We start from the raw sequence: 24,475 nt of genomic DNA on the forward strand, positions 1-24,475 counted from the left end.
ATAGCAGACAGGCTTCCTGCAGCCGCCTGTTGCCAGGGCACCGCCCCGGCCCCCGGCAACAATGGCACGGTCGCCGCGGGTTTCAGTCGCGTCTGGAGCGCAGAGAGCCGACCTGCTGCGGCCCGTGCTCACCGCCCCGGCCTCCCGCTGCGGCTTCCCCAAACCTGACGCGTCATGACGAAGATCTAAAGCGAGTTACCGTTTCGTTTCGCACTTGGCTCGTTTACGTACAGCTCTCGAATGAGACGGAAGGCCTGGTTATGCGACTATAGGTTCAGCGTTCGATGTTTCTACACATTACGGTTTGGATTTTAGAGGAGAGATCTCCTCACGTGACTGGTTTCAGCTCAGGATATCACGCCAAAGTGGGGTAAAGGGGTCACAGTGGCCGCAGTGGCCAAAACAAAAAGGTTTCCAGCAGGCACAGCTCAAGGTCCACACAGCCCCTTCGCCTGGCGTTCTCTGACCGCACTCTGCACCGCTACAAGACCGCTCTGGCATCTCCACCCCATGGGGACGGAGCCAGAGACAGAGTGAGATGTTCAACCGTTACGAGCAAGAGCCTGGATCCACGCCCAGGCTTCCACAGCCACACCTTCTTCTCACGAACAGAACACATTTGTACGAAATGCAGAGAAAGGCTTGCAGGGGCTGCAGGTCCTGCTGAGGTTTGGGCTGATCGTACGGCGCCCCCTATTCAAGTCAGGTTATGAAACATTCACCACCAGTCTACGTAATTAGTGCGCCAATCATTTAGCATACTGAACAGATATACTGTAGCTAAATATTTCACGTAAAACATTGGAATAACTAAGCCAGGAAAAAAATAGCTAAAGCTGTACAGAGAGTAGTGGGGAGAGAGTTTGTCAGGGAAACCAGCCCTTTCAGCCGGGAGGTCATAAGCTGAGATACACAGGTTTGGTGATGCATGTCAAGTTACTGATGCATCTCTTTAAAGAGCTGAATACAACCATTTTTGGAGACTACCTGACAGACATATTTTAGCTTTAACCTGAAAGCAGTACCGTCGCTGACTGTAGAGCTACTGCCTGTAAAGACTGGGACTGTATACAATGACACTGCTGTTAACGGCAAAAATGTCTATGTCTTGTGAAAGCTGTTAACCCGCAGACATTTAGGGGATACTAACAGAAGAAGCAAGTGGAATAAGCCTGCACATGAAGACGGAAAACGGCAATAACCTGCAGAAATTGTCTTCTGCACTCTCCGTTCGCCGATTTGCGACAGACAGCTTGACCTTCGAGGTGTGAGTCACTGGAATCTGTTTGTTTCCACGTTGCCACGGCTCCCCTCCTGGCACAGCCCGGCTGGTAGGCTTGAGACCCAGCCGAGATTTCCCCCCCCGAGCCGAGATACCCCCCCCCCCCCCCCGGCTGCTCGCCTTACGCCCCAAACGCCTGGGTCAAAGGGCAGCTTTACTCCGGGTTACACAGCGAAGCATCACTTCCCGTTTTAGTTGACGAAGCAAAGCAATCTTAAAATGAACCCAGGTTAATGACGACGGTCGGTTAAGCTCTAGAAAGCACGCCTCAGCATTTCAAAACTTGATAAACAATTTGGCGAATCATTCTGCCAACACACAGATGACACCAATGCTACTGCTGCAGACTTATTTAAGGAGAAACCTCTTATACGCAAGACATGATTTGAACCAGAGAAACTTAAAACGTGTGTACAGCTATGCTATCATTACTTTACAGCTATACATTACATTAATGGCATTTGGTAGACGCTCTTATCCAAAGCGTCGTACAGTTGATTAGACTAAGCAGGAGAGTCCCTTGAACCCTGGAGCAATGCAGGGTTAAGGGCCTTGCTCAAGGGCCCAACGGCTGTGCGGATCTTATTGTGGCTACACTGGGATTAGAACCACCAACCCTGCGGGTCCCAGTCATTTAACCACTATGCTACAGGCCACCTAATACTTCTATAACACTAAAATTAACCATGCGCTACGTCCCTCTACGCACAAGCCCTAGGCCAGAGCTGGAACGCGAACCCATGACATTCTCCTGGAGTTGATGTTGGCCTCCTCTGCAGTGCGTGTGAGAAGGCTCTGACCCCCTCCGACAGAAGAGAACACGCTCAGCGCCCTGCTCACTGTGCGAAACATGACCTTCCTGTTATTCTGGGGCTGATTATCTGAGGGTGCCGGCAGGAAAGGGGGGGGGGGGCGGGGGGTGAGGAGGCATGACATTTAGGCTGGACTGCCCCCCATATGAACCCCCTCACATCTCAGGTACATGGGCACTTCACCCCCGGTGCCTAACGGCTGACTTCACACAGTGAAAGGTGAAAGGTGAAAGGTGAAAGGTGAAAGGACAGAACTGGGCAGAATGACAAGATTAAACCTGAATGCTAACCTGGCGTTGCCAGCATGGTGTGATCTAAATGGCAAATAATAAACCTCCCAAGTTTGAGTCAGGGCCTTGGGGTACTGGGGTGGGGCGATGTCAAACAATAACACCCCAGTGAAAAGGTAATCGGCCCCCCTTAATCTTAACAACTGGTTACAGCACCTTTAGCAGCAGCAACTGCAACGAAACACTTCCCATAATTTAAGACCAATCTTTCACATTGTTGCAGCGGAATTTCAGCCCACTTTCCTTTCGCAGAACTGCTTTAAACGCAGACGAAATGTTTCATACGTCACGACGAAAGGAAATTCCAGACGAGATGATTACAAAAAAGGCCCAGGCCGGCGATGAGGTAACAGCGTCTTCTGGTCCAACTATGACATGGCAAGTCAAAAGCACTCATCAGTCAGGTAGCCTGGTGCACTGGAGTCCAATGTACACAGGGACCATTACAACACTCCAAAATGGACTCCATTAGCTCTCTGCCACTCCACCCACCCTCCGCCAGGCTCACACGCACAACTGGAACCCAAGCTTCCACACATCACATTTTACAATGGCATTTTGGCAGACGCTCTTATCCAGAGCGACGTACAGTTGATTAGACTAAGCAGGAGACAATCCTCCTCTGGAGCAATGCAGGGTTGAGGGCCTTGCTCAAGGGCCCGACGGCTGTGCGGATCTTATTGCGGGTACACCGGGATTAGAACCACCAACCTTGCATGTCCTAGTCATTTACCTTAACCACTACGCTACAGGCCGCCCACAACATTAGCATGCCGTCACAGAAACAGCAGGCATGCCCTCTTTTCCGGCACACGTCTTTCCAAAAGCGGGCGCTTGGCACTTGGCATCCATTTTGGATTCTGTGACAGTCGCGGAGAGCGGACGGAACAGTGGAAAGTGTGAGCCCCGTCTACAGACCGGGAGAGAGACGCACGCAAGCACGGGCCGCCGAGGTGACCAGAGGGCCCGACTCGGACCGACTCCGTAATCTCTCCCCGAGCAAACACAGCCATACCTACACACTAGATATACATCAATAAAGCAAACACCTCTCGACTGGGAAGGGCTCTTTCCCGTCAGAGAAATCTGTAGTAGAGAATGGGCCAAACCGCTGTAGAAAAGGGCAGGTAGGTCACGTTCATAAGAAAGACGAGAGCTATTTTTCTCAATACTTCTATAACACAAACGTTGACCGTAATAACTGTTATTATCTTCGATAACAATGTTGTTTAGGCAACATGTTATGGTAAAACTGTCTCCCACTTCAAATGACACTGGTGCCTTGTCCTTCTGTGAAGAGCGGAATGCCAAAAAATGATACAGCAATTGCAGGGACAAGAGCAGGGACAAGAGCTTTTACACAAACAAGCCTTCCACTATGGGTCTCTCTCAATGGACCAATAGTAAAAACCACGACCCCGGGAGGGCAGTCGTCAAGTGCCCCGCAATTACTCCAAGCCGCGGTGTGTGTGTTGTCATGGGTAACGCACCATCCAGACAGGGACCCAGAAGCCATTCCGACGTCTGGGACAATAAGAGGAAGGGCTTCAGCTGACAGTGACGCGTGCGAGCAGAAGCTCCAGCCGCCTACAGTCACTCTGCTCACGGATCTAGAACGTTCCCTGACCACTCCTAACCGCCACAGGCCTGAGGCCACCCAGCCGCAGCTAAGAGCCAACTCAAGAGCCACAGAGGATCCATGCCCACTCATTACATTACATTAACGGCATTTTGCAGACGCTCTTACGCAGAGCGACGTACGGTTGATTAGACTAAGCAGGAGACAATCCTCCCCTGGAGCCTTGCTCGAGGGCCCAACGGCTGAGCGGATCTTATTGTGGCTACACGGGGGATCGAACCACCGACCTTGTGGGTCCCAGTCACGTACCTTAATCACTACACTACAGGCCACCCACTCAAGAGCACAATTTTGGGTGGGCATGTGCAACAAACACGCTCGCACGCACACCGCAAGTCGGGGGGGGCATTTCAGTAGAAGAGACACCAGACACACAACACTTTCAATCTATTTCTGAACCCACTTAAAACGAACACGAGAATCGGTAACAGCGGAGGGACCCGTCCATTAGCACAAATAGATACATTTTGCCCCAGAAACAGAGAGAGTCACTTCACTTAGTCAAAGATCAATTGCATCCGTGCCTATTAGGACAAGGCAATTTAATCTTCCAAGAACACTTGGAAAAAATAATAATAATAATAAATAAATAAAAAAACTCTCCTATCCTCTGTTACTTGGGATTTGAACATCGGCACTGCCGACTTCCAAACAATGAGGCAGCATCGTTTGTTTAAACGAGGAAGTGGAGGCGACTGCCGTTAATAGGCCTATTGTCTGAGAGGGCAGTTCAGAGACAGACATGCACAATGAACTTTAAAAAAATGCATAATGGATTACAAATGTGCAGCCCGTTCACTGTGGCCCATGCAACCTCGACTTCATCAACCGAAATGAGAGGCACTAAAGTAAATGGACAGGGCACTCGCACTGTAGTTCTGGCGTCGTCAGCGGTACAAGTGTGCACGGACTGGCGTGAACCAGGTAGGTGGTCTCAATCAAAGATGGGTGTGATCTGCGTTCAGGCAGAGAGCACCGCACCATCTCTCGAGCCACAAGGACAACTCCCGCATTATCAAGACGGCAAACTTTATTGATTTAATTTTGAGCAAGTTTCAAATACGAATTTAATAAATAGGACCAGAGATCATCGGCAAATTGTTCTTGGCATAACACTTTTTTTTGCAGGCATCAAGAACCATGGCGCGTAATAATTCAACAGAAATCAGGTTTCTGAAATCCTCATGACATGACATGACATAGGCTGGGCCGACACGTTGACACAAGCATGAGAGTACATGTTTGGAAATACATGCCATCTTTATACACAAAACAAAATGGTAATGTTTTCTTCATTACCTATGCAGTTATATCGCATAACAGAAAACGAAAAGTTCAGAAACTCCAACAGATATCAATATAATACTGATGCAAAATATCAAGGGGTGTATAAGCCAAGTGCAAACGGATTGATTAATTATTCGTTTATTTAACAAATATAGCTATCCAATCTCAGCGTGGGAGTATGATTCGTTAAAACGAACATCATATAGACACTTGTGTGGACATGTTCACAAAAAGACATGTCTGAATCATCAGCCGCCTGATACTCAAAATCTTTAATTATAACGTTATACATACGACTTACTTCACGATAGCTATTCGGCTAACATAAGTAGCTTGCTCTTTAAGCAAAGTTAGTTGGGACCATTAACAAAAACACGTCTGAGAAATAAGCTAGTGGCCGCAAATGGCCAACTAACAGCAAAGCAACGTTGTAAATAACAAATACACACCCACACACAAATAGAAACGTAAACGATAGCAATCATATATATTTATATTCGCTGGCTAACATCAACGGAGACGGTTGAAGAACACCAAAATAAATGGCTGGCTGTCTGGCGAGGTGGTTCAGCTGCGAATAGCGTTGCAGCTTGTTTTCTCACCGAGAAACGTAGCCAGCTAACTAACAACACAGTTGGCCAAGAAAAGAGTAAACCAGCTAGCCATTTCGGACAATGAATTTCTGCGAATCTGGGCTGCTGAACTAGCAGGCGAGCTAGTTGTCGAAAACCAACATGTCGTAAGGCAGTGTTTATTAACTAATGTCAGCTAGGACTGATTTGCTAGAGCTAATGAGCTCATTAAAGTAACGACACTGCGAATTGTTAACGTTAGCTGATGCTATATTTGGCCATTGTAACAAGGTAGCCTGCTAGCTCACTAACAAGAGCTAGCATGTTCACATTAGTCCAGGCTGAATTGGCCCAAATGTGGAAATAAAAAGAATGGATGGCAGTATTTTCCAGATTGTGCATATCAGCATGGCAACGTTAATGGGAAAACACTGTGCTTCTGTTCATCTCCACCATGCCCCCGGTTAATGTCTCAGTGACTAGAATATCAATTGCTGTCAGATCATACGAGTGGCTTGGATCTACAAGTTCCAAAAACAGTCTCGAAGTCTCCTGGAGTTATTGATTCAGGGAGACTCCCTTTTTTTAAAAAAAATCGCTCCTTTGTGATTGGAAATGCTTAGCTACAGCCAGACGACCTCTGCCCATACCATCTCCGCCCGAATGGCTTCTTACCGCAGAGTGGGTCCGATGCAATTGGTATCGGTGCTCTCAATCTCCCGCAGGATCCGTTCGTGTTCCGCGGCTGTCTCCAGACTCGCCATCTTCCATATCCCAGTACACGACGCTCCGGCTGCGTCACCTAAAAAAACAGCGTAGATATCCCCGGCTCCTCTTCCTACTCGCGGTCTACTTCCCCTTTGTTACAATCTGCTACAAACATTAGCACCGCCTTTAGCGCCTTCTGCGATTGGCTGATGGGAATTGCTAGTCTCCTGATTCGTGCACTATGCATCGCGCATTTCAATTTCTCACTGAAAGTACACGGCCGATTTGTGTCTCAAAATTCTAAATGACCCTGACTCCCTCCCTGTTTTATTTCATGTCCTTTACAGATTTAACTGTGAACTCTACATAGATAGGCTTTTCACAAAAAAAGCCTGATATTTCTATGAAAAGTGCAATTGTAATTCAATAAATGTCCAAAGGCGTTAATTTGAAGGGAGGCGTGCCAAAAAGTTCTGGAGGGGTGCTGTAGGGTCCTCAATAGCAACTGATCGTGGGCGAATCATAAAAGACTATATTAACTCGGTGGTCAAATCCATATTTTACTGATAAAAATATATGTGAGTATGTATTAAATATATCTCCACCCTGTTCAATGCACAGTCATAATGAACAAACTAATCTCAACAACACAAGACTTACCGACTTCACACATCAATTAACAATACACCTCAGACATTTTAATCGACATTGTTACTGAATTCATTTGCAAAACGACTTTTTTTTGTGTTTGTTTTGACTGCACAGGATCTGTAATCATACATAAGGGTCTTGGGGAAAGTAGATCATGTTGGGCGTGCTCCGTCAGGGGTCATGTCCTTTCTTGTCATAATCGGCACGCGCATGCTGACAGCTCCCAGCTCACCGTGAGCGTGTCACGCGCCCTCCACACCTTGCTGTTTATGAAGCATTTATTCAACTAACTCCAACAATATGCAGCCATCACTGGCCCACTGCAGCCACACTAATCCTAGCTTCTAATGTGTAGCCTATTGGTACAGGCAACACAGAGGGTATTATTGCCAGGCTGAATGAATATGCTCTTCCTTGCAATATTGATTGGCACAGAAAAAGCAAGAGTTCTGCTTTAGACTCTCCGGTATGCTGGAGATTACAACAGCGACTCCATTCACTTGTAAATTCACTCCCTCTTTTCATACTCAAAATAATATGTAACTTGCATCTGTATTCATCAACACACTGTAGGACTATACTGGTTTAGATTCTCCCTACAGATGGAGTGATTTTGTTGTAAGACTACAAAAATATTGTGTAGGCTCTGACCCATCAAGGCAAGACCTCTGAAGGTGCACTGTGGTATCTGGTACCAAGACCTTAGCAGCAGATCCTTTAAGTCCTGTAAGTTGCAAGGTGGGGCCTCCATGGATCAAACTGGTTTATCCAGCACATCCCACGGATGCTCGATCGGATTAAGCTGCAACGCACTGTGTGTACAGACACCGTTCTATCACAGCCAGCATTAGCTTTATCAGCAATTTGTCAGCAGTAGCTTTTCTGCGGGATCAAATCCAGATGGGCTAGACTTCGCTTTCCACATACATCAATGAGGGAAGCAGCCTGTAGCATAGTGGTTAAGGTATATGACTGGGACACACAAGCTCGGTGGTTCTAATCCCAGTGTAGCCACAATAAGATCCGCACAGCCGTTGGGCCCTTGAGCAAGGCCCTTAACCCTGCATTGCTCCAGGGAAGGATTGTTTTCTGCTTAGTCTAATCAACTGTACATCGCTCTGGATAAGAGCATCTGCCAATAAAGTAATGTAATGTAATGAGCCTTGGGCGGCCATTACACTGTAGCCGGTTCCTTGGACCACTTTTGGTACGAACCACTGTATACCAGGAACACTCCACAAGACCTGTTGCTTTGGAGATGCTCTGACCAAGTTGTCGAGCCATCACAATTTGGCCCTTGTCAAAGTCACTCAGATCCTTACACTTGCCCATTTTTCCTGCTTCCAACACATCAACATCAAGAACGGACTGGTCACTTGTTGCCTAATATATCCAACCTCTTGACAGGTGCCATTGCAACGAGATGATCAATGTTATTCACTTCACCTGTTTGTGGTTTTAATGTTGTGGCTGATCGGTGTATACCAGCCTCTGACAGACACGCATTTCCAGGACTAAATAGAATACATGTATGAAGCTAAGAACACAGAATAATGCACAGGCACAATGGTCTAATGTAAATTTTGATCATCTGTACTAATCCTTCTAACCTGTACACAGGTTTCTTCAGTTAATCCCATTATTACACATATGCTCGTTACTCTAAGATGACCTGCAAAGAAAAATGTTTACAATACTCCTAATTCAGAAGAAGGGTAACACAAGCGCTCAGCAACGTGTCTTTTTTTACAATACCGTTTCTCACCAGAAGATGGCGCAACTGTCGTTAGACACAATCTTTTAGCCATAAATTTACATGGCAGGCAGCTCTTCAAACTAGAACACCGGGCGTCTACCGAGAATTTGTATGTTTTTGACAAATTACTCATCCAACTGAACCATCTGTTAATTCTCGAAGAGGTTTAGTAAACAAAATCATATTAATGCATTTCACAGTATTTTCTGTGAACACACCACTGTGATTTCACAGGTTTTGTTTTCTTGCATTTGAGCTAATGGTAGGCCTTCGTAAGACACTTTTCACTATTCTTTCTCGCAGACAAGCACATTACAACTATTTAGCTGAGGCTTTTTTAAAAATCTAAAATGACATACAGTTGATTAGACTAGCAAGGGCCATTCCCCCCCTGGAGAAATGTGGGGGCTGTGGGCCTTGCACAAGGGCCCCACAGCTGCACTGATGTTATTGTGGCTATACCGGGGCTTGAACCACCAACCCTCCAGGTAACTTCAGCCACCACTGGGCTACAGCACAGTATCACCTGGGGGAGAGGGGCATGAATGACATTGCATTCATTGATGTCTCGCAACATTGGTGACGTTCAATGAGGCTTGTTTTGAGTTCTTGACAATTTAGTGCTGCAGCAGCATCTGTCTATTCCTACATGTGCCTCGGATTCACTGTCTTTGAGGTCATTGATCATATCTACAATCATGACAATAATAGGAAGGAGTGAGAGCACACGCACGCACGCACGCACGCACGCACACACACACGTGGGCGACATGGCTCAGGCAGTAAGAGCAGCCGTCTGGCAGTCGGAGGGTTGCCGGTTCGATCCCCGCCCGGGCTGTGTCGAAGTGTCCCTGAGCAAGACACCTAACCCCTAAATGCTCCTGGCGAGCTGGTCGGCGCCTTGCATGGCAGCCAATCGCTGTCGGTGTGTGAGTGTGTGTATGAATGGGTGAATGAGAAGCATCAATTGTACAGCGCTATGGATAAAGGCGCTATATAAATTCATAACCCACACAAATTCATAATACACACACGCACACACAAGTAGAAAGAGACACATCCTCTTCAATGCATCTATCACTTCAAAGACAGATAATCAAAGATAATCGTGAATCTGGTATCAGGTTTCTCACATACCTTTCCATGGTTATAGTGCTATGGCATGAGACCCGGGCTGGGGGTTTGTAATGGAGTTTATTATTCTGAGCCTTCAATCAATCACTAAAGGAAATATAATGAGTGAATTTTGCCTTTTTCTTTCCTGAAGAGTGGTAGTCTATATTGTAAGGTCAACGGTTTGGGAACTATGAAATAAGTTAGTTTCAGTATGAGGTAAAAAAAAAAATAAATAAAAAATATTGGATGCTAATATTTTTTTAGTGTTTTGTGCCGAGTTAAAACATGGGTCAAATTTGACCCTCCAAAACAAAATGTGCGTGCAACTGTCTAACACATTAGGAAGGTTAGATTAACTTTAAGGTTCATTTAGGAACCATATAAACTCTCCTCAAAAGTACATTTCAATATTTCAGTATTACATTTGAATGTATAAATGAAGGCTACAAAAATATCGGAAAATGAAAAGAATATTCGTTTTGCGCCAACTGTTCGATCGGAACTCCTTTGCAAAGACCGGAACTTGTTCTGAACGATCAGTCTCTCTTGTGATAAAGGGTATCTCAAAGAACCTTCTAGGTCGATGTGCATTCTGGGATTTTTTAGCCGGCATCAGCCTAGGGTAACGTGAAAGCTTTCAAAATGATGGTGAGTTGACATTTATTTTAAGAGCAAATCCATCGCCATCCGATTCCGTAATGTTGTAATTAAACTACTTCAGAGGCTTGTCTCACTATAAAACCTATATCAATTTAATTTAATCTGATATTTTGTTATTTTTAATGGCGAACGCATGCATCTACGAACTAGCTAGGAAGCGATGTCACTGCCTAACCGCTCCCCATCTTTCATTAACGGGTTTCACGTTGTGGCGGTGGGCCCTCCAAATTGTCGAATTAAACTGAAACCCTCAAGGCAGAATATCTGAATGGGTAGAACTGAGTATTGTTCATAATCAGTTCGGCTGAAATCCTAGTTAGCTAAGCATACCGGCTAACTACGATGGCTATTGTTCCATTGTATCGCAATGCTAAGTTATTGCTAACGTTAGCCTTCTTGTCTAGCTAGCTAGCTAGCTCATTTTAAGTAACATAGACTTTTAGTAGGTCTCGCAGCCTCACGTCATGTAACGTTATAGATGGGGTTTTGAGACATGCTGGTGGGTTTAGCATGATAATGCGCGGTTTTGTCCGCATGCCTAAAACGCCTGGTAACCGCCCAGTTTTCATGATTATTGTCTGGTCTCATGGCAGCCAACGTTGCTAACCAACTTGTGATATAGCGTAACACTACCACCGAAGTCAGCAACTGTGGCCTTTTTAGCATTAACTTTACTGTCCGCAACCAAGTTCGTAGTCGGCTTCACTGAGACGACTAAATTATTGTTCTGGCTCTGAGTTCACGTAGACTCGGTTGGCTAACGTAGCGTCGGATGACAGGCAGGATCAAGGGAGGTAACGGTAATCTGTAAAGGCCGCCAGTAATCCTGCAGACTTGCATTGGTGTTGGTACTTCTTGCTTTCTGACTAGCTGTCGGCTTACTGGTTTAACGGACGTGTTGTTGATGTGGCTGTAATGTACTGGCAATGCAATATAATATAATGCAGTGCATTGCTGGTACATAGATGTATTGGCTTCTATAATCCAGTTGGCATTAATGTTTGAGAATTGTCAATTATCCGTCGATGCACTGATTTATGCATAGAACTGTCAGGTGGAATTGACGCGGCCAAGATTTTTTTTTTTTTTTTTGGGTCATGTCTCTTGCAAGTTTTCGTTGCTAGGTGTGCTGTCATTGCTGCCCTGTCATTGTGTCAGTTTGCTGCAAATGCATTAAGCAGGCTGTCACTCCAGAAATAATCATGCATGTTACAAAAACCTGGACTGGCTCGAATAGCAATTCCCTGGCAATGCCATTTCCCTTTCTGGAATGCACAGACGCACGCAAGTACTGACTCTTTCTCAAGATGTGACTGAAGAAGCCCCCAAGTGCGTTTGTGTGCAGCGACGCACAACCCCCATTGAATGTTGACGGTGTCTCGTTTGTGTCAAATGGGTCTAGGTTGGCTACTATTCCAGCCAAAGCATATAGTACCTGAGCCGTAGTAGTCCAACCACTCCACATGAATGTTAAAGCCATTTCGGTCGTGAAATGTGTACTCGAGGTTGCTGTGATTAACCTGAGTCTCCCTCTCTCTTCCCTCTCGGTCTCCTCCTCCCTCCTTCTCTTTCTCTCCTTCCCCTCCCTCTCTCTTTCTCTCTCCTCCCCCTCCCTCTCTCTTTCTCTCTCCTCCCGCTCCCTCTCTCCTCTCTCTTCTCTCCTTCTCTCTCTCCTTCCCCTCTCCCTCTCTCCCTCTCTCTCCTTTCCTTCTCTCTCCTCCCCCTCTCCCTCTCTCTCTCTCTGCTCTCCCTCCCTCTCTCCTTCTCTCCCCCTCCTTCTCTCTCTCTCCCTCTCCTTCTCTCTCCCTCCTTCTCCTTCTCTCTTCCTCCTTCTCTCTCTCTCTCTCCCCCTCTCCCCCCCCTCTCCCTCTCTCTCTCTCTCTCTCTCTCTCTCTCCCTCTCAGCCCACACCTGTTATCCTGCTGAAGGAGGGGACCGACACCTCGCAGGGCGTCCCCCAGCTGGTCAGCAACATCAACGCCTGCCAGGTGATCGCGGAGGCCGTGCGCACCACCCTGGGCCCCCGTGGCATGGACAAGCTCATCGTGGATAACCGAGGTGAGCCTTTCTGCTTCTGCTTCTGCGGCGCTGGGCTGCGGTCCCCATCGCTGCCCCTGGAGGGCATCTCTGACCCACACACGAATTTTGGGCACAATAGGCTTCCCAAACATAGACAGAGGAGCGGGGGGTCGTGGAGGATTTCATCTAGTCTTGTTCAGGATGCACAAGCTCAATGTAAAATTGAGCATTGTCCATTCTCTCGTTGCAGCCTGAAGCTCATTACTTGTTTTATTTAGGCTCTTAAGGTACTCAGATAGAACGGGAACAGGTGCGGATGCTTCCTGAGATTTGCACACACTTGTAAGATCTCTGCCTTAATTTGTGCCTCGGTAGCGTTTTCCACTGGCTCCCTGTCTGCCAATTTCACTAATGCCAATACAGTTGCGGTTTGACCAGTTTGTGAGAGCTTATTGTCTGTCTTTCCCAGGGAAAGCCACCATCTCTAATGACGGAGCCACTATCCTGAAACTCCTGGACGTCGTTCACCCCGCCGCCAAAACACTGGTGGACATCGCCAAGTCTCAGGATGCCGAGGTAAGGGAGCCACAGGGGGTCCGTGCACGGATGTGTGAGTTGGAAATGGAAGGCGACCGTGAATGCTAACGGCTGCACGTCGATCCTCTGATCCACAGGTGGGCGACGGCACCACCTCCGTGACCCTGCTGGCCGCAGAGTTCCTCAAGCAGGTGAAGCAGTATGCGGAGGAGGGCCTCCACCCTCAGACCATCATCCGCGCCTTCCGCACCGCCACCCATCTGGTACGCCCCTGAGCCCGGCACACAGACACACGCATGCATCACACATGCATCACGCATGCATCACACACGCATCACGCTCACACACGCATCACACACGCATCACACACGCATCACACACGCACACGCATCACACACGCATCACGTTCACACACGCACACAAGCACATGTGCACGCGCATGCACAAGCACACATTACATTACATTACATTATTGGCATTTGGCAGACGCTCTTATCCAGAGCGACGTACAACAAAGTGCATACCCATAACCAGGGATAAGTTCGCTGAAAGACCCTAGAGGTAAGTACAATTTCAACTGCTACCTGTACAACAAAGATAAGGACAAGGGCCATTTTTTTTTTTTTTTTTTTTTTTTTTTGGAACAAACAAACAAACAGAGCAAAAGTCACCAAAGTTAACTATCCAAACACTGCTTACCTAGCCAACTAAAATACTGATACACAAGTCACAGAGACAACAATTAAGGTTCACAGGGAGGTAGGGAGGGATGGGGAGAGGTGCTGTTTGAAGAGGTGTGTCTTCAGCTTGCGCTTGAAGGTGGGGAGGGATTCTATAGTTCTGACCTCAACGGGGAGTTCGTTCCACCACCGTGGAGCCAGAACAGACAGTAGTCGTGAGCGTGAGGTGGAGGTTCTGAGAGGGGGAGGTGCCAAGCGGCCTGTGGAGGCTGAACGAAGAGGTCTGGCAGGGGTGTAGGGTCTGATGATTTTTTGCAGATAAGCTGGGGAAGACCCTTTAACTGCTTGGAAGGCTAGCACCAATGTTTTGAATTTGATGCGAGCCATGACAGGCAGCCAGTGGAGGGAAGTAAGCAGGGGGGTGACGTGTGAGTATTTGGGAAGGTTGAAGACCAGACGAGCTGCTGCATTCTGGATGACACATGCACTCACACACTCTCCGCGCACACACACTCGCTCACACGTGCGGTCCACATGCAGGGTTTGGCGTGCCCGGATATGCGTGACAGAAATACGTTGCTCTACTGTAGGTAGCATTTTTTCTGCTGTTTTTTTTCGCTGTGTTGAGAGCTCAACCCTTTCTTCTCTGGCAGGCCGTGAAGAAGATCAAAGAAATCGCCGTCACCGTGAAGAAGGACGACAAGCGGTGAGTCGGTTCGCTTGCTCGCCTCGTGCGTGACCTCGGCAGTGATTCCCCTTCGCTGTGGGATGATTGCGCCTCGAGTTAGAGAAGATTTAAGGGGTTACACACAAAGTCCTTCTGTGCCGTGGCCTCGTTTGACCCCCGACCCCTCTGTCGTCTCCCAGGGAGCAGCGGATGCTGCTGGAGAAGTGCGCCGCCACCGCGCTGAACTCCAAGCTGATCGCCGGGCAGAAGGAGTTCTTCTCCGGGATGGTGGTGGACGCGGTCATGATGCTGGACGAGCTGCTGCCGCTGAAGATGATCGGCATGAAGAAGGTGCAGGGAGGAGGCCTGGAGGTGAGACTATAATGGCCCTTATGTAGTTGTATTTAGATATTGTCGCGTTGTTGTGTATTAGATATTGTATTGTTGTACTCGGGGTATTCTTGCTGCCGACTGTGGTATGCTCGTTCGTAAGTCGATGTATTCTTCGAGGGTTCCGATTTGTATCTGTGTGGTCAGGCTAGGACTCGGAACCGTACTGTCCCCTAGGGTCCTCTTCACACTTGTTCCTGTGTTCGATCTGCACTTCGTTCTACGTCGCTCCGGATAAGAGCGTCTGCTAAATGCTTTGTGACGTAACGCCTGGCGGGTGTGGGGCTGGGGAGCCAGGGGCAGGGCTCCCGGTCCGGTCCGGTCTGGTGGGGTGGGCTGGGAACTTGTGGTGTCGGGGCTTGTGGTTCAGGAGATGGTCTTGGGGGGAGGGGGGTGTGGGGTTTGTGTGCTGCTTATGGGGAGGGACTTGCAGGGGGGCTCTGGGATTAGGTTTCACCCAAAGCTGAGTGGGCACATATTTTGTATATCCACCAACCTTACTGAAAAAGAGCTGATGTGGGCACAGGTTTTGGTTTTAGCCCAACACCTAGACACCCGTTTCTACTTGTCAAGGTCATCAAAGGCTATGAAGACTCGATTAGTTGACTTCAGTGATTGATCCTGTGGATTTGTTCTCCTCCCATGGCAGGACTCTCAGCTGGTCGCCGGGGTGGCCTTCAAGAAGACCTTCTCCTACGCCGGCTTCGAGATGCAGCCCAAGAGGTACGAGAACCTCAAGATCGCCCTCCTCAACATCGAGCTGGAGCTGAAGGCGGAGAAGGACAACGCTGAAGTCCGGGTCAACTGTGTGGAGGTCCGAGCGCCCTCCCTCCCTTCCTCCCTCCCTCCCTCTCCCTCTCCCTCTCCCTCTCCCTCTCTCTCGCAACCCCGCTAAAACCACCATCATAGTCCATCCAGAACTTTCCATCCAGAAGAGCAATTATTCACTCTTGGGTGTGTTTAAAAATAAATAAAGATTTTTGCTGGCATTGGCAGATCATTCAGAACAATGTGGAAGGTCCCTTTTTTTTTTTTTTCTTCTCATTTGCTCCTGGTAGGAAGTTTGAAATGTGGAGGTTTAAACTAAATTCAACACTAGTGTATAAACTCTGCAGGTAGTCCCATGGATTGTGGATAATGTAATCCTGTTAATTCTAATGGGAAGTGTTTAAATTGTGAACGCTAAATGGCCCTCTCCCTGCAGGACTACCAGGCCATCGTGGACGCAGAGTGGAACATCCTCTACGACAAGCTGGAGAAGATCTACAACACGGGGGCCAAGGTGGTGCTGTCCAAGCTGCCCATCGGCGATGTTGCCACGCAGTACTTCGCCGACAGGGACCTGTTCTGTGCCGGGAGAGTGCAGGAGGAAGACCTGAAGAGGACGATGATGGTAGGAGGGGGGAGGGGGGAGGGGGGAGCCAGGCTGGGCTCGAATGGGGAAACTCTGTAATGCGGGAATTTGGTGAAATCTATCCGTTGGGTATTGGTCCGGGGGTGTCAAGCTCCAGTCCTGGAGGGCTGCAGTATCTTCTGGCTTTTGGTGTGTTTCAGCACAAGGGATCTATTAAAGTCATGAATTGGCTTAAGAGTCCACACACCTTGTTCTCAAGGCCTTAATTGGCTGCTAATCGAAAGGAGACCACAAAAACCAGCAGACACTGCGGCCCTCCAGGACTGGGGTTTTGACACCCCTGGTGTGGGTGATGTCACTGGTGTGCTGGGGAAATGGATGAGGCTTTCAGTTGGGTATAGGTGATGTCATCATTGTGCTGGGGTAATGGGTAAACTCTATTAGTTGGGTGTAGATGATGTCACTGGTGTGCTGTTTGAGGGATTATTCCCTCTGGATATGTAAAGGGTTTTTGCTGTAGGAGCACAGTGAGATTATTCCCCAATGAAAAGAATGCTGTGGTCTTGCATTATTTTGCCAGACAACCCTATTTTTGTATCAACTTGTTCATACGGTGCTTAAATTAGTGTGAAATGGACCGAACCGAACCTGGTCTCCGGTGCTGTCCCACGCTCATTATTGTGCAATGTGTCCTCCAGGCCTGCGGGGGCTCCATCCAGACCAGTGTGGGCTCAATGACTGACGATGTCCTTGGGCGGTGTGCACTCTTCGAGGAGGTCCAGGTTGGGGGAGAGAGGTAAGACCTGCTGCCATCTGAACAGGCTTTCGGGGAAGCTCTCACTTCTGTCCTCAAGTAATTCTGGATTTTTATTTTTTTTTCTCATGATGTCGGGAGTCAGCTGACCCCTGAGCGGTACGGCCTGTGAAAATGATTAAATATGAATGTCAAGTTCTCCTGAATGCATTTCAGTGCCACCCTTTTGTTTTATATGACTTTAAGCTCATGACTCCTCAGGTTAGCCCTTTGGTGTTGAAATGTTTTATGTCTGCTGTGGCAGGAGTGGGATGTGCTCTTATGGAACTTGCCTTAACCTTGTGTAATATAAAAAACTAAAAAACATGAGGAGGGGTATAGGTACCTGCGCCATGTATTGCAGTGTAACGTCAAATTGATGAACAATTTGAACCATCAATGTAACCATGAAATCAGAAAATGTTGTTGACGCCGAGATACGCAACCTTTGTCCTGAAGTATTATTGATGGTTAGGAATTGTATTTCATCATAGTGTGATGGGAGTCCAAATTAAGAAAACGCCCTTTACCTCCTACGTTCCTTCAGCCACATAATTAATTGCGTAATTGTAGGCTTGGCTGGAGCGAAAACCAGGACTGTCGTCGGTGGGACTGCAGGAACGTGACTGCGGTCCCCTGTGCGGATGGCACGGGGCACGGCGCATTAACGTGCGTGTCCTACAGCGCCCCCTGCTGCAGGGCGACATGGCTCAGGCAGTAAGAGCAGTCGTCTCATTGGCTCAGGCAGTAAGAGCAGTCGTCTCATTGGCTCAGGCGGTAAGAGCAGTCGTCTCATTGGCTCAGGCAGTAAGAGCAGTCGTCTCATTGGCTCAGGCGGTAAGAGCAGTCGTCTCATTGGCTCAGGCGGTAAGAGCAGTCGTCTCATTGGCTCAGGCGGTAAGAGCAGTCGTCTCATTGGCTCAGGCGGTAAGAGCAGTCGTCTCATTGGCTCAGGCGGTAAGAGCAGTCGTCTCATTGGCTCAGGCAGTAAGAGCAGTCGTCTCATTGGCTCAGGCAGTAAGAGCAGTCGTCTGGGGCGACATGGCTCAGGCAGTAAGAGCAGTCGTCTGGCAGTCGGAGGGTTGCCGGTTCGATCCCACGCCCGGGCTGTGTCGAAGTGTCCCTGAGCAAGACACCTAACCCCCAAATGCTCCTGACGAGCTGGTCGGCGCCTTGCATGGCAGCCAATCGCCGTCGGTGTGTGTGTGTGTGAGTGTGTGTGTACGAATGGGTGAATGAGAAGCGTCAATTGTACAGCGCTTTGGATAAAGGCGCTATATAAATGCCAACCGTTTACCGTTTTCCCTGCAGGTATAACTTCTTCAAGGGCTGCCCGAAGGCCAGGACCTGCACCATCATCCTGCGGGGCGGGGCCGAGCAGTTCATGGAGGAGACGGAGCGCTCTCTGCACGACGCCATCATGATCGTGCGCCGCGCCATCAAGGTCTGACCTCACCCCGAACGTCCTCAGCTTTCAGCTTTGAGTTTGCACGTCTGCCCTATTCTGCAGTATTCCCTCTTTAATCTGCGGCACTCCTGCCTATATGAAGTCAGCCGGCTCTTGTACTGCTCTTATTTTATTACATTTACATTTACATTTTTGTCATTTGGCAGACGCTTTTAATCCAAAGCGATTTACAAGTGCATGGGTTCTAACACAAGTTAAAGCATCACATCCGTAGCTAGTAAAATAGCCGGGACAGCTACTGTACTCACCATTGTGAGCTTTATAAAAAAAGGAGGATGGTCCTCCTTTAATGTAAGGAGGGCCCAACACAGCATATTGTTTGTCAATATATCTCTTATTGAAGAATGATCTCACTATTTATGCTCACTGCTCAAATACAAAACCAGAGATTACAGCACACGCGCGCGAGAACGTGTGGCACTGTGGATCCCTGAGTGAGTGCAGAGCTGGATAAACCTCATTTAGTTTTAAAGCTCCTCACGTTAGGAGCAACCTTCAAGGCTCACTAGGGCTCCAACGCCTTGTTCCTCTTGATGAGCTCAGACTCTTGATTTTTCTTGGATATTTTTACAGATGAATGCAATTGTTTTTAGATGTGTCTGTGTATTTGGCTTGCTTGTGTGTATATATATATATATATATATATATATATATATATATATATATATATGTATGTGTGTGTGTGTGTGTGTGTGTCTGTGTGTCTTACTTTTTTATTTTTTCTATTGCTTTTCATTCTGTTCTACCTGTATTGGTGTATACACAGGGCTCATCTGAAAATGACACTTGACTCATTGTGATCCCCCTGTATAAATAAATAAATGTATATAGGTGGCAGATCGACTACAAAGGTTCAGAGAGAAATGATTATGAACCCATGCAGGTTTTCAGATGGTCTACGGTTGCCTTGTAGTGAACCCTAATGGGGTCGAACAGCGACCCTGGTTGAGTTGTCATGGAAATGCCTGTATGGGCTTGTAATAGTTTCTCTGTGAGCCCTTTGAAGTTGTTCTGCTCAGTGTGGCCACTAAAAGAGCTGCCTCTCGTGAATCTGCAGCAGTTACTGCTATGAAAATGACTACGTTACCCAGCTCACTGTGTGGAGGGTGTACAGAGTGGAGGTCACCCAGTTCTCCATGACGGCCGGATTTAACGCAGCCCTGCATCGTTTCTGTGGAATTCCTCTTTACATTTGAAGTTAAAAAGCAGCTGCGTCTTTGTTTAAAGATAGGTTGTTTAATATTGCAGAGGAACTAGTCGGTCTGTTCCGAGTACAGATCAATAAGACTGTACGACTGACAGAGAATGTCAACACAAACCCAGCCCCTCGCCAGGAGACAAAAGACCGAATGTTCATTCCCACGAGTGCGCAGGAAGTGGGGAGGGAGGGCGATGTGGGGGGACTGGAGCTGGGTGTAGGGGCTATAACACAAAGGTACTGACGAGAATGGGTGCTAGATGAGGTTGTAGATTGGATCACAGGAGTACACTGGATTATGGGATAGACGGTTGTAGATTGGCCCAGTCCCGGGCTCTCATGTGCTCCAGCAGCTTCTAGGCGGGCAAACCGCTGTCGTCGTTGCCAAATTATGTTCTTGTGGGTTTGTGTTAAATCTGCGAGTCTCCTTGCTGAAATCAGTTTTTAATGGATTACTTATTTTGTAGTGTTCTGGTGCCATACAGTGTCATCGATCAGATTTTATTTCTATTTATTTATTTATTTTATTCCCCCCCCACTGAATGGCATTCTGTTTAGTGACCACCCTTGTTTTCAGGAATGGTTGAATGGTGGCGGGGGGCGGGCCCACTGCGATGGAGCTGACTGCTGGTTTGTTCTTGCAGAATGACTCCATTGTGGCAGGGGGCGGGGCCATTGAGATGGAGCTGTCGAAGTACTTGCGGGATTACTCCAGGACCATCCCGGGGAAACAGCAGCTGCTGATTGGTGCATACGCCAAGGCCCTGGAGATCATCCCCCGACAGCTGTGTGATAACGCCGGCTTCGACGCAACCAACATCCTGAACAAGCTCCGAGCCAAACACGCACAGGTACACACACTCGCACACACTGCGCATATACACACACACACACACACACACTCGCACACACTGCGCATATACACACACACACACACACACACACACACAGGTACACACGCTGCGCATATACACACACTTGCACACACACACACACACACACACACACACAGGTACGCATGCACACATGGTGCCAAGCAAACACAGATATGTTTCCACACGTGCCCACTAGGCCAGGTTCCCGGACCTGGGTCACGCATGTAATCGTTTGGGATTAAAATACTTTTCTACGCTTGACTGAGCTGGTCTGGTGCACTGGAGCCTATGAAATGCTCTCGAGGAGCAAACCCCGCCTTCTGGTCCTCTTGGTTGGCTCAATTGCACCAGGCAAGTTCAAACAAGCATGGAAAGTATTACATATTAGGCGCAGGTCTGCAGACTCCACGCAGGAACATTGGGTGTGTGGAAGACCTGAGTGCGCTGAGCTCATTTAGTGCCATGGCAGTGAATGATGTAGATTTATTCAGTGTGTGTGTGATTAACCCTCCCTCTCTCCCTCTCTCCCTCTCTCCCTCTCTCTCTCCCTCCCTCTCTCTCTCCCTCTCTCTCTCTCTCTCTCTCTCCCCCCCTCCCGCAGGGCGGGGTGTGGTTCGGTGTGGACGTGAACAACGAGGACATAGCGGATAACTTCACGGCGTGCGTGTGGGAGCCGGCCGTGGTGCGCATCAACGCCCTGACCGCGGCCTCCGAGGCCGCCTGTCTCATCCTGTCCGTCGACGAGACCATCAAGAACCCGCGCTCCTCCGTCGACGCCGCGCCCACTGGGCGCGGCCGGGGCCGAGGGCGACCACACGCCCACTAAACCCCCCCCCCCGACCCCCGACCCCCGACCCCCGACCCCTAGGGCAGCATCCAGCTCAGGCCTCTGTTAGTGACTGAATGAATGCAGGATCCACTCAAAACACGTTTTTTGGTTAGGTTTACCTTTTCGATGTTTACCCCCCCCCCCACGCACACCTGTGAGATTGGCAATGCTCCGTGTCTCGGTGCTGCCTGCCTCAGTGTCTGTTTCTCCCCCCCCCGCCCCTGCGTTCAGCAAGGGCGCCCCCTGCTGGAGTGGCCCGGACACAGCACTGTGTTCTGTAATGGCTCTGATGTGCAGCAGTCCTGTGCAGGGCCGGCTGTTTAGTTCCACGCGTTACTGTCTCACTCTATGGAGCTATTTATTGGACCATTAAACCGATGTTTCTTGAGCACCTGTACTGTCATCATTGTGTGTGTGTGTGTGTGTGTGTGTGTGTGTGTGTGTGTGTGTGTGTGAGAGCACATGTACTGTCAATGTGTGGGGGTGGTGAGTTCACACGCTTGGATGTTGTGTTTTTGTCAATCTGCTGTACAGAGTAAAATTGGTTAAGAGAAGGGTTAAGAGACGATGATGTCGTTCTTCAGTGCTCATGTGGTCTTGGGAGTAGTTTCTGAATGCCACACTGGCATTGAATGAATGCATTTTGCAGACCCAACCTGCCTTGGATGTCAAACACTAGTAATTATTCATTTTTTTTATATAAGCTTTAAACAAGTGTACACATTACAGCATAAACGTAAATGTAGCATATTTCTCGATAAATGACGTGAATGCAGTTGTGAGTCTTGTAGCCACAAAACGGGTTCTCTAAACATCAAGACGGTATGTCTGTCAGCCTTTGGTTTGTGTTGGCCTGGTATTCATCATAAATGAAGGCTGTTCTTTATCCCAGTTAAAGTCACTTTGCCACTGGCCTCCAGCGGTTCCGTACAGTCATGGCCTGGTGCAATGTCCAAAGCAGAAACAAAACAATAACCCAGTAGTGTCAAAGGAAAATATTATGGGATACCCTGCTTGTCACAATCTTTCCACTCAGCAATATATCGTAATACACATTTTAAGATTATAAATTTTTTTTTTTTTTTTTTTTAATCACACAGTACTGTGAGCAGACCAGTTACAAAAATTCTCCCTGTGGGCGTAAGCTTTTTAGCTGGCTGTGTTGTCTCCTGGCCACTAGGGGGCAGTGCCATTATTACCCCATGGTACTTTGGATAAGTGGTTTCCGAGTGCTTGTCCCAGCCTTCAGAGTTGAATGGGGTGAATCGGCCCTATATTGCCATATAATATACTGTGGTTCTGCTCAGTGGGTAAAGAATGATCACTCATTGTCTTGTGGAGGATGGTACATACGGTGCGTCTAATAATAAAGAACTACGCAGAATGGCATGATTTGGATTAAATATCCATGGAAACTGACTGGCCTAGAGTATCAGTGATGTATCTCCTCATATTTATAAGATAAAAAAAGAAAAGAATCTTCGGCATTGAGGCCCACCCACGCCACGATCACAATAACTATAACGGTGTGAGCATCCGCACTGCTGAACGATAGCGCCCTGTTCATAGTCTCTCGACGACGCACGACGATGTCATTAGCCCTTTTGCGAGCGACACCCTGTGAATTCGGTTGGATTTTTCAGTGTTGCATCGTTCACGCGGCTGGAAGAAATCGCTCGAAAGCGATCGTAACGATATCGTCCATCGCCATCGTTGACATGACGGTCGTGGAGTGGCCTCTGCCATCCACTTGGGAGTTAGAACGACTTTTAAAAGCGACATATTCGTAGCTACCGTTACAGTTATTGTTCTTGGCGTGGATGGGCCCTTCATACTTAAGTCCTCAGTCGCCCCACCCCGTCTGTCGTGTGTCTGAAGTTCGGACTTCCAGACAAGAGTTCCAGGGCCCGGCGAGGCACCCTGCCCGTCAGTTGGACAGGAAGCCCGTCAGTTGGACAGGAAGTCGATGGCGGCCCGGACGGAGCGGTCGGTCGCCACGTCGAGGGCGGTGACCTTGATCTCGGTGTCGCCGAACTGCATGGTGGTGCGTATCTCCCGGCGCCGGGCGGGCGGCTCCCCGGGGGCCGGGTCGGGCAGGTCCAGGGTGACGGTGCCGCACTTGCGCACGCCCGGGTCGGAGATGTACACGGCCTCGTCCGTGGCGCTGCAGTACACGTTGATGATGATCTTGCGCTGGCCCGGCCGGGCGGGCGTGTAGCTCCGCCTCACCACCTCGCCCAGCGCCACCGACTGGTCGACGGCCACGAAGCGGTCCAGGACGTCCGTGCACCAGTCGCGCCCGTCCTTCACCAGCAGCTTGGCGGGCGGGTGGCGGCCCTCCACGAAGCGGTTGAGCACGCCCACGCCGTAGGTGAGAGGGCAGCGGCGCACGCGCACCACGGTGGGGTCCAGGCCGAACAGCACCGCCCCCTTCAGGATGGTCAGGCCCACGTCCTGCGGGATGATGATGCGGCAGCCCCGCCCCAGGGCCGCGTGCACGGCCTGCTGCAGCATGGCCGACTCGGCGAAGCCGCCCACCAGGAACAGGAAACGCACGCCCTGCACTTCCTGTTTCCTCATCAGGTCCTCTGGAGGGGAGGGGAGGGGAGGGGAGGGAGCGGTGACAGAAAGAGGAGGGGTTGAGTTTGAGGTTGAGGTTGAGTTTGAGTTTGAGTTTGAGTTTGAGTTTGAGTTTGAGTTTGAGTTTGAGGTTGAGGTTGAGGTTGAGTTTGAGTTTGAGGTTGAGGTTGAGTTTGAGGTTGACTTTGAGGTTGAGGTTGAGGTTGAGTTTGAGGTTGAGGTTGAGGTTGAGGTTGAGGTTGAGTTTGAGTTTGGATGAAGAATCGGAAAGCTGACAGGTGAGTAAGCCTGTATGGAGACTAATGCAGAAAG

General features: G+C 48.8%; 3 protein-coding genes across 8 annotated transcripts in view; 1 reads left to right on the forward strand and 2 right to left on the reverse strand.

Moving 5' to 3' along the window:
- The window catches only part of exoc6b (exocyst complex component 6B), a 111,220-nt gene extending 104,493 nt beyond the window's left edge, over window positions 1-6,727 (reverse strand). For all 6 annotated transcript variants that reach the window (XM_061251997.1, XM_061251996.1, XM_061251993.1 and 3 more), the window contains exon 1: window positions 6,558-6,727. In XM_061251997.1, coding sequence (XP_061107981.1) covers window positions 6,558-6,646 — 89 coding nt within the window. In that variant the 5' untranslated portion in view covers window positions 6,647-6,727. The remainder of the gene's footprint in view (window positions 1-6,557) is intronic.
- Window positions 6,728-10,629: 3,902 nt separating this feature from the next.
- Window positions 10,630-21,971, forward strand: cct7 (chaperonin containing TCP1, subunit 7 (eta)). The gene is made up of 12 exons (XM_061252855.1): window positions 10,630-10,761; window positions 12,678-12,831; window positions 13,262-13,368; window positions 13,467-13,592; window positions 14,663-14,715; window positions 14,877-15,048; window positions 15,716-15,880; window positions 16,271-16,459; window positions 17,119-17,216; window positions 18,525-18,657; window positions 20,524-20,730; window positions 21,356-21,971. The coding sequence occupies exons 1-12, from the start codon at window positions 10,756-10,758 to the stop codon at window positions 21,578-21,580; spliced, it is 1,635 nt and encodes a 544-aa protein (XP_061108839.1). The 5' UTR covers window positions 10,630-10,755; the 3' UTR covers window positions 21,581-21,971.
- Window positions 21,972-22,262: 291 nt separating this feature from the next.
- The window catches only part of hspa12b (heat shock protein 12B), a 33,588-nt gene continuing 31,375 nt past the window's right edge, over window positions 22,263-24,475 (reverse strand). Inside the window, exon 13 of the mRNA XM_061253222.1 lies at window positions 22,263-24,171. Coding sequence (XP_061109206.1) covers window positions 23,531-24,171 — 641 coding nt within the window. The 3' untranslated portion in view covers window positions 22,263-23,530. The remainder of the gene's footprint in view (window positions 24,172-24,475) is intronic.

Source organism: Conger conger, chromosome 8 (assembly GCF_963514075.1).
Source record: "Conger conger chromosome 8, fConCon1.1, whole genome shotgun sequence".
Taxonomy (NCBI): Eukaryota; Metazoa; Chordata; class Actinopteri; order Anguilliformes; family Congridae; genus Conger; species Conger conger.

Excerpts from the sequence above, each read along its gene's own strand:
- cct7 (XM_061252855.1), top strand. Across the intron at positions 15,049-15,715 it reads TGCAGGGAGGAGGCCTGGAG|GACTCTCAGCTGGTCGCCGG; the intron begins GTGAGACTATAA and ends CTCCCATGGCAG. Across the intron at positions 15,881-16,270 it reads TCCGGGTCAACTGTGTGGAG|GACTACCAGGCCATCGTGGA; the intron begins GTCCGAGCGCCC and ends CTCTCCCTGCAG.